General features: G+C 37.8%; 1 protein-coding gene across 2 annotated transcripts; it reads right to left on the minus strand.

Annotated features, from left to right (window-relative positions):
• Nucleotides 1-469: 469 nt before the first annotated feature.
• LOC121947971 (immunoglobulin-like domain-containing receptor 1) lies at nucleotides 470-9,397 on the minus strand. 2 transcript variants are annotated; one of them, XM_088076516.1, is made up of 10 exons: nucleotides 9,336-9,397; nucleotides 9,126-9,195; nucleotides 8,332-8,502; nucleotides 6,500-6,649; nucleotides 5,767-5,886; nucleotides 5,395-5,541; nucleotides 4,586-4,708; nucleotides 4,308-4,480; nucleotides 1,762-2,355; nucleotides 470-1,618 (listed from the first exon to the last, which is right to left on the minus strand). In XM_088076516.1, exons 2-10 carry the CDS (start codon nucleotides 9,169-9,171, stop codon nucleotides 1,589-1,591), a joined length of 1,554 nt encoding a protein of 517 aa, XP_087932642.1. In that variant the 5' UTR covers nucleotides 9,172-9,195; nucleotides 9,336-9,397; the 3' UTR covers nucleotides 470-1,588. The 2 variants fall into 2 exon arrangements, with proteins under 2 accessions (XP_087932642.1, XP_087932640.1); XM_088076514.1 differs by having other exon boundaries at nucleotides 9,294-9,376.
• Nucleotides 9,398-12,717: the final 3,320 nt, after the last annotated feature.

The following is a 12,717-nucleotide window of genomic DNA, read 5'->3' on the forward strand; positions in this document are numbered from 1 at the left end:
CAGTTCACTAAATTAAGGCTAAATTAGCTTTGAAGTATTTGTTTACAAAATATTTGGGTTACTTAGGCTTACGTGTATAAGGTCTAGTCAAATATTGATAGGGGACTACTTTTGAGTCTGAGCACCAATTCTTTTTTATTTTTATTTTTTTTAAGTTAGGTGTAATATTTATAAGTAAAAAGTTTACATCTTTTGAGGCTGACTATTGTCAAAAAAACACATTCACAGTGGTGATATTAACTGGAGAAGTATGGCCTTCACTTTCATAAAAAAAATTAACAAAACATCTTTGTTTTACATTTGCTCAAATCCTCAGAAAACACTAAAATAATCTCATTGTCTTTGTTCTGCATGTGCATTGTTGTTTTGTGTATTGTAAACTTTTTAATGTAACTCATCTACCGACACAGGATAGCTGTGTTTAGAAAACTTTACAACTATCATTAAAGTCAAGTAAATCAGAACAATAAATGGTTGTCATACCCAAAAGGTAAAACGGTTTATTTTCAATATCAATAATAGAAACAAACTGACTGTACAATGTAAAACACAAAAGAGAAATAAAAATTATTTAAAAAATGTCAACAGTGGAGTCAACACCTATAATTCCACCTGTAAGTGTGTGTGTTTTTTTTTAGTTTAGTGTGTATTTCTAAAATATACCATAATGCAAAATGAGAAAAATGAACAAGACAAGTTTCAGGAAATGTACACTTGAGAAAAAATCAGTATTACATTTTCATATCATGCTGCGTAATTTAAAACAAAAAAAAAAAGGTTTTGGGAATTTCTGACATTATTTCATTTCCTTCCTTATTTACACACAGTGTTTACAATTATTTCTAAGCACTAAGTGTTGGTACCTCAGAAGTTAATGGCGCACCAATTTCTTTCAAAACATTAGTAAATAACAAACACACTACAATAACTTCAAGACATCCAGGAGACATGAAATAACTATTTACAAAAAATGACAAAAAGCTACCTCCAACATACACACGACTATTCATATTTATGTGGGTTTAACAATAACAATTTGCTTATTTACTAGCCCTGAGGTTATTTCTCCGAAACTTAATATTTTATGGCTTTATCAAATATAAGACTTAGCTGTGTTACTGTCTAACAAATAGTGTTTCAAGAGGAGAAACATTCATTAAAGCCTCATGTAAGAAGACATTAAGTCCAAATCACCTCAGCAGATTCTGCTGAACCAGCAGAGGGGGGTATATTCCAAAAAATCAGTTCAGTAGAAGATTTGCATGGTTATCTTACATTAGTATCTAAAAAAAACAAACCACTTATTGACTTCAAAATAGGTTTCCTTATTGACATGAATATTTGCTTCACCACCTGCACACTTTGAGGATTTTGCCAAATTTCTGAATCTTTCTATCACATTTCATGAATCCTTCTGCCAGCTTTCCAGGTATCAAACAGGTGCTAAAAGAGTTGGTTCATGATTCATTTCAATATAAAAATGTTGGCATATAATAGTTTACCAGCAGCCAGACAACAAGGCTCCCAGTTCTAGTGAGGTGTGCATTTTCTCTGAAACAGGTCGCAGGGCGTTTCACAGCTGCAGGGTTCAGATGACGACACTGGTGCCACTGCGAGGCTGAGAGAGACACACTGACTTTAGTCACTGGCATTTAGCATTACTCAGACTTATTCTTAAAAAAGACCGTATGTTTGAATATTTGTGCGTTTTGCTCTGATGTAAGTGCATCGGTGTGTCAACTAAAGAAGCGTGTGTCTTACAGAGTAGCGTTCATTCCTCCGTGCTCCTGGTTTCTGTCCAGGTTCGTACTCAGTGTAACTTGGAGGTTTGTCAACCCAGCCTCCACCTCCTCTCCTCCCTCCTCCTCTCCTGCTGCTCATCTCATCATCCGAGCTCCAGGACCCTCCCCTGGAGCGCCTGGACGCTGGGGGAGAGTAGTGTCCTCTGGACCTGCTGTCAAACAGGTCATCCCTGGAGCGAGAGCGGGGGCGATCCATGCCTCCGTGTGGCCTGCCATGACTCCGTCCGTCCAGTGACTCCTCGCTGTAGCTTCTGGGAATGCCTCTAGACCGGGTTGGTGAGGGGTAACGCCTTCCTGTCACTCCTCGCTCATCACGACGGCCAAAGCCGCTGCGGCTGCTCTCGCTGGAGCTCGGAGGGCGAGTCTTGGGGGCTGGAGGTGGGATTCTGGACGTCTCTCTTATTGGTGGCAGTGTGATGATGCGTCGCTCTGTTGGGCCGTCATCGAGGGCAGAGATCATGCTGGGAGGGCCGGGGGAGAATGGGACGCCTGCGGGCATGTGCTGGGGAGGAGGTGGCATGTGTTGCATGTGCTGAGGTGGAGGTGGCTGTGACTGAAGGGGAGAAGACACCAAAAGAAGAAGAAAATAGAAAATACAAATGAAAACCACCGCACATATTTGTCACTACATGTTCAATATGCTCTTTTGGCTTTTATAACACAAGAAATGCTACACTTAACCAGTGGCCTCATAGATGTCAACCCAACTGCAACGCTTTTGCAAATATCAGCCTTGTAAAATAACAGAAAAAGCAAAATGTTTCTCCTCAGATTTATACTTGTGTTGTCCAGTAGTTGCTGTGTAGTGGAGGAACACCACCTCATGGCCATGAACCTTTCAGTATAAAGATAAGGAGCACAATATCACACAGGAAATAACATTCGTGTGATAATTGTGACTGCTGTTTGGACCATCTATTCACTAAATTCATCATGAGATTAAATGTGTGATGATCTCGTGGCTTACCGCACCAGCTAAACATTTTCTTTGGGGAAACCCTTCATCAACAATTTTTTAATACCAACTCAATTGTACATTGCATTCTCTAATTTCAATGGCCTTTTGGCTAATAGGTGGGCATACTATAAATGACCAAAAAAAGAGGTGGGTATACCTGCGTTGATCCTCCTCTACACCACTGCACACCACCCACCCAAACAGTGACGCAGACAAAGTAGCGGCCTCTTCAGCAGCACAATGTGCCAGGCCAGACCACAAAAAATGCTCAGGAATGGATCAAGGAGCATGACAAAAAGCTCAAGGCATCGATCTGGCCTCTAAAGTAGCCAGAGCTCAGTCTGATCAAGTATCCATGAGATGTGCTGGTACACAACCTCACAACCCACAGGATTCACCAGATCCTCCACCTAAACCACAAAAAAATTCACAGGGCATCCCTAGACATCCTGTGTCTATACCTTGACAGGTCAGAGGTAAGTCTGACCCAATCAGGCCCGATCCTGAATTGGGGGCACCTCTGGGGTACAAAACATCTCACAGATGCTTGAACAAGTTGTGATCTAGGAAATATAGAAGCCCGAGCAACACCTTGAGTTTCTATCATGTTCCTCTGACCCTTTCTGAGCAGTTTTTGCAGTGCAGCATGGCACATGGTCCTGCTGGTGGGTCCACTCTCATTGGGGAGAGCTGTTGCCATGAGGGGGGGTACCTGGTCTGCAACAATGTTTGGGTGGGTGGGGGGTGTCAAGTGACAACTACATGAATACCAGAACCCAAAGTTTCCAAAAGTAAACATCTCACATGGTATAGTAATGAGATGATCAATGTTATTCACTTCACAAGTCAATGGTTTTAATGTTTTGGCCGGTCTGTGTTTCAGTAACTGAAGAAAATTCAATGGGTTTTTGCAAACCAACTATCAAACAAGTTGTCAGCAAAGCTTTTGTTAAAAACAAAAAAAAAACAATGCATAGTGTGGAGGGTGCATTTTTTAGGTATTAAATTACTGTGATTTAACAATATATAGTATGCAGGATTGTCAGTTACTGTTTGTAAAGATGCAAAAGTGAAGTAAAAGCCAATCTAGATTCACTCTCAGCGTTTTGCCTTGCTATATATGCAATTTTCAAGCGCTGCAAAAATAAGAAAAAAAAGAAGAAAATACAGGCAGAGTGCAGAGTCTACAGAAAAATACATTGCAACACACTTCTGGTGGGTCATAAGATATGATTGAGCAGCATGACTTCTGTATGAGTCCATACATTGTTTTTTAAAGTCTTACATTGTGTATCTTTCAAACACTCTATAAATTCTGTATTATTGGCCTCCTATATATATATATGTATATATATATATATATATATATATATATATATATATATATATATATATATATATATATATATATATATAGTGTGGTTTACTACCAAAAAAAGTAAACAGGAATGGCAGCAGCAAATGTTTACATATAAACAATATGACTAAAATAATCAGATGCTCTTCTGTTTACACAAACAGGTTTGAGAACGTGAGCAGTTACATACCTGCAGCAGTGGACTGGTCATGTCCATCCCCCTCACCTGGCTCTCCAGGTAATCGAGCACGTGATTGCTGTTGGCAGGAGTGTGGACACTGGGAGGGGGCATGCTGTAAGCTGAAGACTGAGGAGGGGGGAGAGGCATGGGCTTCAGAGGGATACTCTTCCCTGAAACAGACCCTGGGGACACAATAAACATAAAGACATTTGTGGATGAGCAAACACCTGCAGTCTGAAGGGTATAAAAGCTGCAGTGTGCTCATGCTGTATGTGTGTGATCTGTACCTGGGTAGAGCAGCGGGTTCATCTGGGAGGAAGCGTGGGTCATTGGTGCATATACTGGCTGTCCTCCTACCCAGGGAGCCATGGCCCTCTGAGCCTCCTTCATCATGCGATGTTGCATCACCGCTGCAAGAAGAGTACAGCACATGTCTTTATATTTATCAATACAGGGAGGTTTTCTCTTCTTCAAGTACACAGGCTGTTTATCTGCACTGTGGCTGACATGTTTTTAAGGACTTTTATTTTATGAGCGACACATGTAGTATACTTAATTCTAATAGATTTCCCAAGCATCCGAGTGATTTTCAACCAACCGGGTGACAGTGACTTTAATCTATACTAGAACAGTGTGAAAATCCACTTCTGGAGATTAGGTTGAGAAACTTAACCTATCACAGTTCAAATTTATTTCGATTAGATCGGTTACAACACACTGGATTACAGTTCAGAGCTGAATATGTTTTAAAGTTTTAACAATAAGTTTGTTTGTTGTCTCAAATCTCTATTTTTTGGACATTTTACTAATATTTTTTAGAATACTTTACTTACATTTTTCAGACATTTTGCTGACATTATTCCAACATTTTACAAATATTTTGTGGACATCTAACAAATATTTTTTTTGAAACCTTACTACTAATTTTCAAACTTTTTAGTTATATATGTTGACCCCATTTTTCTGACATTTTACTCATGAGTTTTGAACATTTTACTTCCCTTCAATGCATGGACAACTACAACTACGTTCAGAATTTCTGCCATCCTCAAAACACCAACAAGGACAGGTTTCTAAATGATGCTTTACTCTCTACCTTTCTCAGGACAGCAGCATTGCTGCGGGCAGCAGGGACAGCGAACATAGCAGCAGCATCTCTGAGGGCAGCACTGGCAGCAGCAGATACAGAAGAGGATGATCAGAAGGAGCGCTCCGATGATGATGAACAACACTGTTAACCAGTCTGAAAGCGGTGAAAACGAGATACACTTACTGTGGTGTACACCAAGACACAGACGTCTTGTTAATACATATATTTGTTATAGACTTTATTATTGCTCCCAATAGAAACCAATAATGCCACGCACATTTAGGTTTAAACAGATCAACAGTGAAAATTCACTTTTTGGCGCTACATTAAAATTATTAAGTGCATGTCTGACCATATTTTTTGCTTTTTGTTTCTTACGGTAAACGATGAGTTTGACTTCTTTGTCATTGTCTCCAGAGGTGTCTCCAGCAGCTTCGACAGCACAGAAGTACACCCCGTTATCCCACCACATCACCTCATTGATCACCAGGTCTGCCTCTGTGCACACACACGCACGCACGCACACACACACACACACACGCACACCTCCAATTAAACAGCGGTCAAATCACAGTTGAAGTAAATTTTTAAAACAATCAAAATCTCTCCTCGTTTTAAGATAGAGCTACACATCAGTTTGATTGCAACTAACAGCTGTTTTCACATGTGATTAATCTGTGGATTATGTTCTTAATTATTAATATAAAATGTAAGAAAATTCTAAAAAAAAAAAAAAGTGTCTGTCACTATTTCTCAAAAAGACAGAATTTCATATGTCTCTGACCAAAGAAGAGAACCAGGAAAACCACTTAATATTTGCCATGAAGTAGCCACCACTAATAATTTTTAAGTAAAATATAAAATTACTCAAAATTCTTAAAGATTCAGTTCGTCAATCTACTAAATGATAAAACAAATAATTTCAGGTCTATTGTGAAGTATGAACAGGTAAAATAAAAGATGAACCTAATAATTTATAATGAGGACCATAAAGTGTTTAAGCACATTTTTTCTTAAAACCAGATTTAGTTTCAAGACATCATCACAGTTTCATCGTATTCTCGTCAAAACTGGGTTGAATCAGACACCAGTAGTGTTTGCATGAACTCACTGTTTTGGATGGTGATCTTGCGCTCACGGTATTCTGCGCCCAGCGTCGGCTCATTGGATCCTCTCTTCTGGATCACTACTCGCACTGTCCGCTGACGGTCTGGACAGTCATTCGACGGGTCCTGTCCCAGCTGGAGCGCAGACTGGTATGCTGCAAAAGTAAAGTTGACATTAAAACAAAAAATGACACTGCTGCTGGAGATTTATGAAGTAATAATGTCTCTTTGTTCGATGCAACATTGGTCAAGACTGAAATATTTCTACAACTACAGGGCAGATTGAGCCTGTGCAGAGATTCATGGTCCCAAGGGGACGAATTCTACACTGACTTTGGTGATTTGTCAGGTTCCATCATCAGATCAGTATTTTAGTTTGTCTAATACTTTAGTTTATGTCCAAATATCTGCAAAACTAAAGACGTCCCCACTAGCATCAGCTTAGAATCATCTGTGTTTAGTGCTAATAAGTAAATGTCAATAAATACTTTAAATATTCAGGGCATTATGAAGGGATTCAGACCTGGGGTCAAAGTATATTTACAGGGTCGTTTTAGGAGTAAGACACTTGACATTGAGGTGACTTTTAGTGTTTTCATGTCTAAATGTAAAATCCATCTCTTTTGTCTTTCTCCTCTAGGTTTTTACACAAGGAGTTTATAATAAAAACATTATTAGTATTAAAAAGTACAAATGGAGCACTATCATTGAGATTCTTGGACTACAACAAATATTTGATAGCTTAGTCACCAGCAAAGACCATCCCAGTTAGGGGTTGCTATTTGCATTTCTTTGAGGTTGATTGTCACATAAATCTTTTTTTATGGTTCAATCAGGATTAAAAAAAATGTACTTAAAGGGGTGACTTTTCCTTTTTACGTTCTCTTGATGCAGGAGATTTGTTAGGATGTTACATTTCGATGAAAGTAAACTTTTTCAATTATTTCTAAAAATTACATCCCTTTTTTTCCCTGTTAAAATTAAATTTGGACAACAAACACAATATTGTGTGACTACAAAACCTGACACAGGGGATGGTTGTCTCTACTGCACAAGACATATTTGACTGTCCACATAGTATGAACAGAGCAAGCTTAAGGAAAGCAAGGTCACTTTATTCCCACCTGACACTTAAAGGCCCTGACACACAAGGCCGACAGTGAGCAGTCAGTCAATGACGAGCCGTCATTGGGAATTGGGAAAAGTGTCCCACATCATTGGGCCTAAACAGCTTTTATGCTACCAATTCAGCATGTTGAATTAGCAGAATAAAAACAACAAGGGTCGACGACGGCCTACATTGAGGGGCACACAATGCAAACACTTTGTACCAGCCTCTGAGAGACTGATGTTCACAGTTCCCACACATATTTACCAATTCAGTCGCTAAACTTTTCCACATTTCACAATATTCCATTTGAAAAACTTTGAGGTAGTTTAAAAAAAGGTTGGCATGTAAAGCAATAACTGCAAACAATATTGAATAGGCACTTCCCAGGTGTTTAGTGATTACTAACTTTGCTCATTCATTAGACATTTGACGTGTGTTTGAGTTATAATTTTGCCAAGTCTGCATTTCATTCTTGTTAATCAAAGGTTTTATGTCTGATCATCGTTCGGTCATGCAAAAAAGCACTAGATTTTTAAATTAGTAATACAAGGAAAATATTTTACACAGACATGTTTTTTAAGAATATATTTTAAACAACGGCCAAAATAATATATATTCAAAACTTTTTCAAAACATTTTTTTAAATTTCAAATATTTCCAGGCCTGGAGAAGTTTTTTGTAATTTCAGAACGTATGTTTTGTTTCAGCGTGTGGTTAGTTTGTTACCTGTGGAGTAGTACTCCAGCACGGGGTCCTTGCAGAAGGACTTGTACCTCCAGGTGACCAGAACATCCTGCAGGTTTGCAGAGGTGGAGAAGTCACAGCGCAGGGTCACTGAGGCAAACAGAGCTGTGCTGCGCTGCTCCTGAGGAACAATCACCTGAATACACACGGACACTGTTGGAAGACAAAGCAGACGGTTACACACAGTAGTTTGTGTATTTGTGTAAGAGGAAATAAATATTACTCATGTGCTGGAAAAGAAGCTGCCAATTTAGGGAAACATTTGTGTTGCCAAATAATTAAAAAAGTCAAGAAGGAAAAGTGCTGTCATGGTGAAACAATGTGGTTGAGGGTTTCTCTCAACAGAGGAGTTCATTTCAAAAGTGGGAGAACCAGAAAAACAGGTGACACAAAGACACAGGAAGTGGCTTACTGTGAAACCACCGACCACACATTCAAAAGCTGGAATGAAACCTGTTGAGTTTATCTGTCCCTTAATGTGGACAGTGAGCCTTTAAAAAGAGCTGCAGACTATCATAAGTCACAGCTATAATTAAAAACATATCAATAACGGCCCAATATTCTTCAACTCTGCAAAAATTGACATTGTTTTTAGATTCATCCTGGCAAATGTTTACAATGTAGTAGGCAGACTATCTATCAAATAAACATGTGACCGATACCTCCAGTTCGGCTCGTTTCTGTTGACATTTTGACGAACTGTCAACTCATAAACAGGTTTATTTGACTTTTTTTTAAAACAGCACGAAGCAAATGTGAAAAGAAATGTAAATTACCTTTTAGAAGCGAAAGCAGGAGGATCGCCGCAGCTAAACTCCGCATGATGAGAGAAAAAAAAATCTCTGACTGAGAAGAAAAGTGTAAAACAAATGACACAAAAAAAGGAGAGAATAAGAAAATTTTAGAAATAATCAGGATTTATCTAGCCTAAAAGTTAAACACACCTGCTCACTGTGTCGTCCTGACAGTTTGTTTGCGGTAAATACCTGTCTCAGCTCGCGTTCATCTCTGACCACACCCCGAAACGCAGGTGATCTGATCCTGTGACGTCAACACGTACACAGAAATTCCCCAGAAAACAGCAGACGTATTGGGAAGATAAAAACATAGATGTGCTTTTTGTTATTAACACAGAGAAACAATGACTGTGATCGTTCACATTTATTTCTGACAGATACGCAAAACGTGAATAGGAAAAATGATACAAATGTGCAGATTCATGTATTTTGTGTCCTATAGGTTGGATTGCAACGTAACCTTTTTTAAAAATTCATCTTATAGTCATTCTTCATAAATTCCACATCCACAAACAGAAACAATATGACCCCAAACAGTATATTATGTTATTATTTGTTATTTTTTTAATTTCTAAAGAATCATTTTTCATTTATTTTTTGTGTATTTTAGATATTTTTACTTTTTAAATTCATGTTTAATTCATGAAAAGGCCATTAAAGGACACCAAGACTCATAAACCAAAACTTGCATGATTAGTCAATCCAATGACCTTTGTCCTCATCATTATTTAATTTGTCATAATAAGAAAAAGAAAACTTTGATAAAGTTCCTTTATTAGACACTACAGACTGTGTAAGATGGTTTCCTGCACTCATTCAACTCTTAGCTGTTACTCTGAGATAAAACCACTAGATGTCAGCCTAAACTCTTTATCTGAGCTTTAGTATTGTGTGTTTCCTGTTCAACTTCTCAACAGTTTAAACTATAAAACTAAACTGTTTATTCACTCGAGGAAAGACGGTTTTTTTTTTTATAGGTATCCTCCTTCATTAAAGTGGGGGTCCATCTGCACGTGCATTAGACCACTTGTGAGTTGTGCTAAAGTGCTTTCCGAGTCCTTCAAACTGTTTGACTGTTTTCCCGATTACACCCACTCTGCACCTGCAGCCCCACAGAGCTTTTTTTTTCTTTTTTTCTTTTTTTAAATTTTCCTAGAAACTCCTGCCAAGATCCACTCTGTGTTTCCTACTTACTCTCCCCCATGTCCTGTTCTTCTGCTTAGGGCCTTAAAGTGCAAACACATGTGCACCATTGTTATACATTTGATTTCATACAGATCTGCAAATCAGAACTGTCTCAGTTAAAGCAGCTGAAGGTAACAGAACATTTACTCAAGTGCTGCACTTTCTACAGTTTTTAGGTACTTTGAGATTTCAGTTATTCCATTCAGTGCTATTTTATATTTTTACCACACAACACCTCAGAAGCAAATATTGTACTTTTTACTCCACATCTATTTGGCAGCTGTGTCCCAGATTATTTATACAAAATATTATCAACACCTAAATAATATGATGCATTATTATAGAGTAAGATACCCAGCGATATATAAAGTTTAGCTCTACCTTTACAGCTGCAACATTAAAGATATGCTTAGAAATTAATGTATTAATAATGTACAAATTGAACACTCTCACTTATGGTATTTCATTTTTTAAAATGCTAATACGATTTTTACTTTACTAAACTGCTGTACTCATAAATGTGGTATTTCTAGACTCTGGCATTACTGCTTATACTTAAAGGGACAGTTCAACCCCAAGTACAGAAATACATATTTTCCTCTACCTGTAGTGCTATTTAGTAATTTAGATTGTTTTGGTGTAATGTATCTCAGTGTTGGAGATATCAGCTGCAGAGATGTCTGCTTTCTCTCAAATACAGTGGAGCTAGATGGCAGAAGGAAGTGCGCTTCTACTAATGGACCAGAGGCTCAGGCTTTTGACAGTGTGAGATCTAAATATTAATGGTGTCCTCGTTGTCTGAACTATGGTGGTAGGTTAGCTTGCAGTACATGCACAAGCCCAACATTATCATCCATGATGCAAACAATGCTGTTGAGTTTTTAAAAATGTATTTTTTTGGTGCTAAAACAATCTAGACTGATAAACTGCACTACGGGTAAATAGGAAAATATGTATTTTTTAAATTTTGGGGTGAACTGTCCCTTTAAGTAAAACATCTAAATACTATTTCTTCCTCTGTATTTAAGCCTCTTTATAGCTGTTTTTGAATCTTAGGCATTCATGACTGAAATGTGTAACATCACTGGAGAAAATCTGTCGTTCTACAAGAGTGTGTGTTCAGAAACTTTATGCAGTATGGCAACCTTTTTTATCCTACAAAAAAACAAAAAAACATCATTGATACTGATACTGCAGTTTTGTAATACTGATCCTGATTTTTGTAATCCTCTACTCATTTTTTAAATTATTTTGTTATTTTTTTGTCTTTTTTTGTTTCTGTTTCATGCTTTTTTTGGTCAAATTTGTAAATCTTGTAACTCACTTTTTTATTTTGTGTCTTACCTTTTGTCACTGTCACACTGAATTTGTTTACATGTACTGATTGTTTTCTGTGCGACTGAGGTCAGTTTTTTTGTTGAATGGTGTAGATGGGGCTCTGCTGGAGCAGAAACTTTGGGTGGGTGGGGACACCTATTGTAATTTTCTTTTCCAGTAACATCTATGATAATATTATATTTTTATGACTCTTAAAATGAATAAAAACACCTTGAGCAAAAAAGAAATAAGTAACATCATTAGGTGTTATTCATTAAAACTTTTAGACTTCAAATTTCAGCTAATCTGCTTCTTCAGACTTCAGATGTGACTGACAGTAAGCAAACCCTAACCAGAAAACCAAGTGGTGTCCCAAAGTATCTCGAATCACGTATTTTCAGATGAGCTCCATCCACCTCATACCAGTGAGGGAGGCACATACAAACTGTGGCGTTTGGTGATGTCATATTTCCCTGCTGATGCCTCTGTGAAGCCCAGGAGGAAGTTGCTCAACAGCATTCCTGAGATACTCTCGAGCTGAGTGGTCACCATCTTCACTGATACCTCCCATCACAAACATACAGTTCATGAGGTCAGATGACAGACAGGACAACAAATAACACCAACAACAGTGAGTCCTGTCCTGTGGATGTCATAAAAATAATCCCTCCAGCACGGTTTTATTATCTAATGTTCTCTGTATTAATGGTGGAAACACTCAAATTTTTCACTTTGGAGAAAGAAGAAACTCCACAAGGTGAAAGAACTTAATTACAAGTAAAAATCCAGCATTTAAATTCTTTCTCAAGTCGAGGCACAATTATAAGCAAGTGTTGTTATCAACCATGTTATCTCTTTTTTTTTTTACATGGGAGTCATATGATGACAAACTACTAAAAATCTTAAAGTGTTTATGTAGAAAAAATGTCCTCAGGCTTTTATATTTCTTCATCTGCAAAGCAACTACAAAGTAACTCTTAAAGAAGTACAAAGTAGCAGAAATCTCTTAATGATCAAGAACAATTTTACTGGAAATATACTTGAGCACAGTAGTTGAATAAAATGTGTG

The sequence above is a fragment of the Plectropomus leopardus genome, chromosome 1 (assembly GCF_026936395.1).
Source record: "Plectropomus leopardus strain MGB_pleo_1.0 chromosome 1, ASM2693639v1, whole genome shotgun sequence".
NCBI classification, from domain to species: domain Eukaryota; kingdom Metazoa; phylum Chordata; class Actinopteri; order Perciformes; family Serranidae; genus Plectropomus; species Plectropomus leopardus.

Bases quoted from the DNA above. Each gene is read 5' to 3' on its own strand.
- LOC121947971 (XM_088076516.1), bottom strand. From the start codon at position 9,171: ATGCGGAGTTTAGCTGCGGCGATCCTCCTGCTTTCGCTTCTAAAAG. The intron at 5,887-6,499 runs GTGAGTTCATGC...GTGTGTGCACAG, and splicing joins CAAGATCACCATCCAAAACA to AGGCAGACCTGGTGATCAAT. The intron at 5,542-5,766 runs GTAAGAAACAAA...CACCGCTTTCAG, and splicing joins AGTCAAACTCATCGTTTACC to ACTGGTTAACAGTGTTGTTC.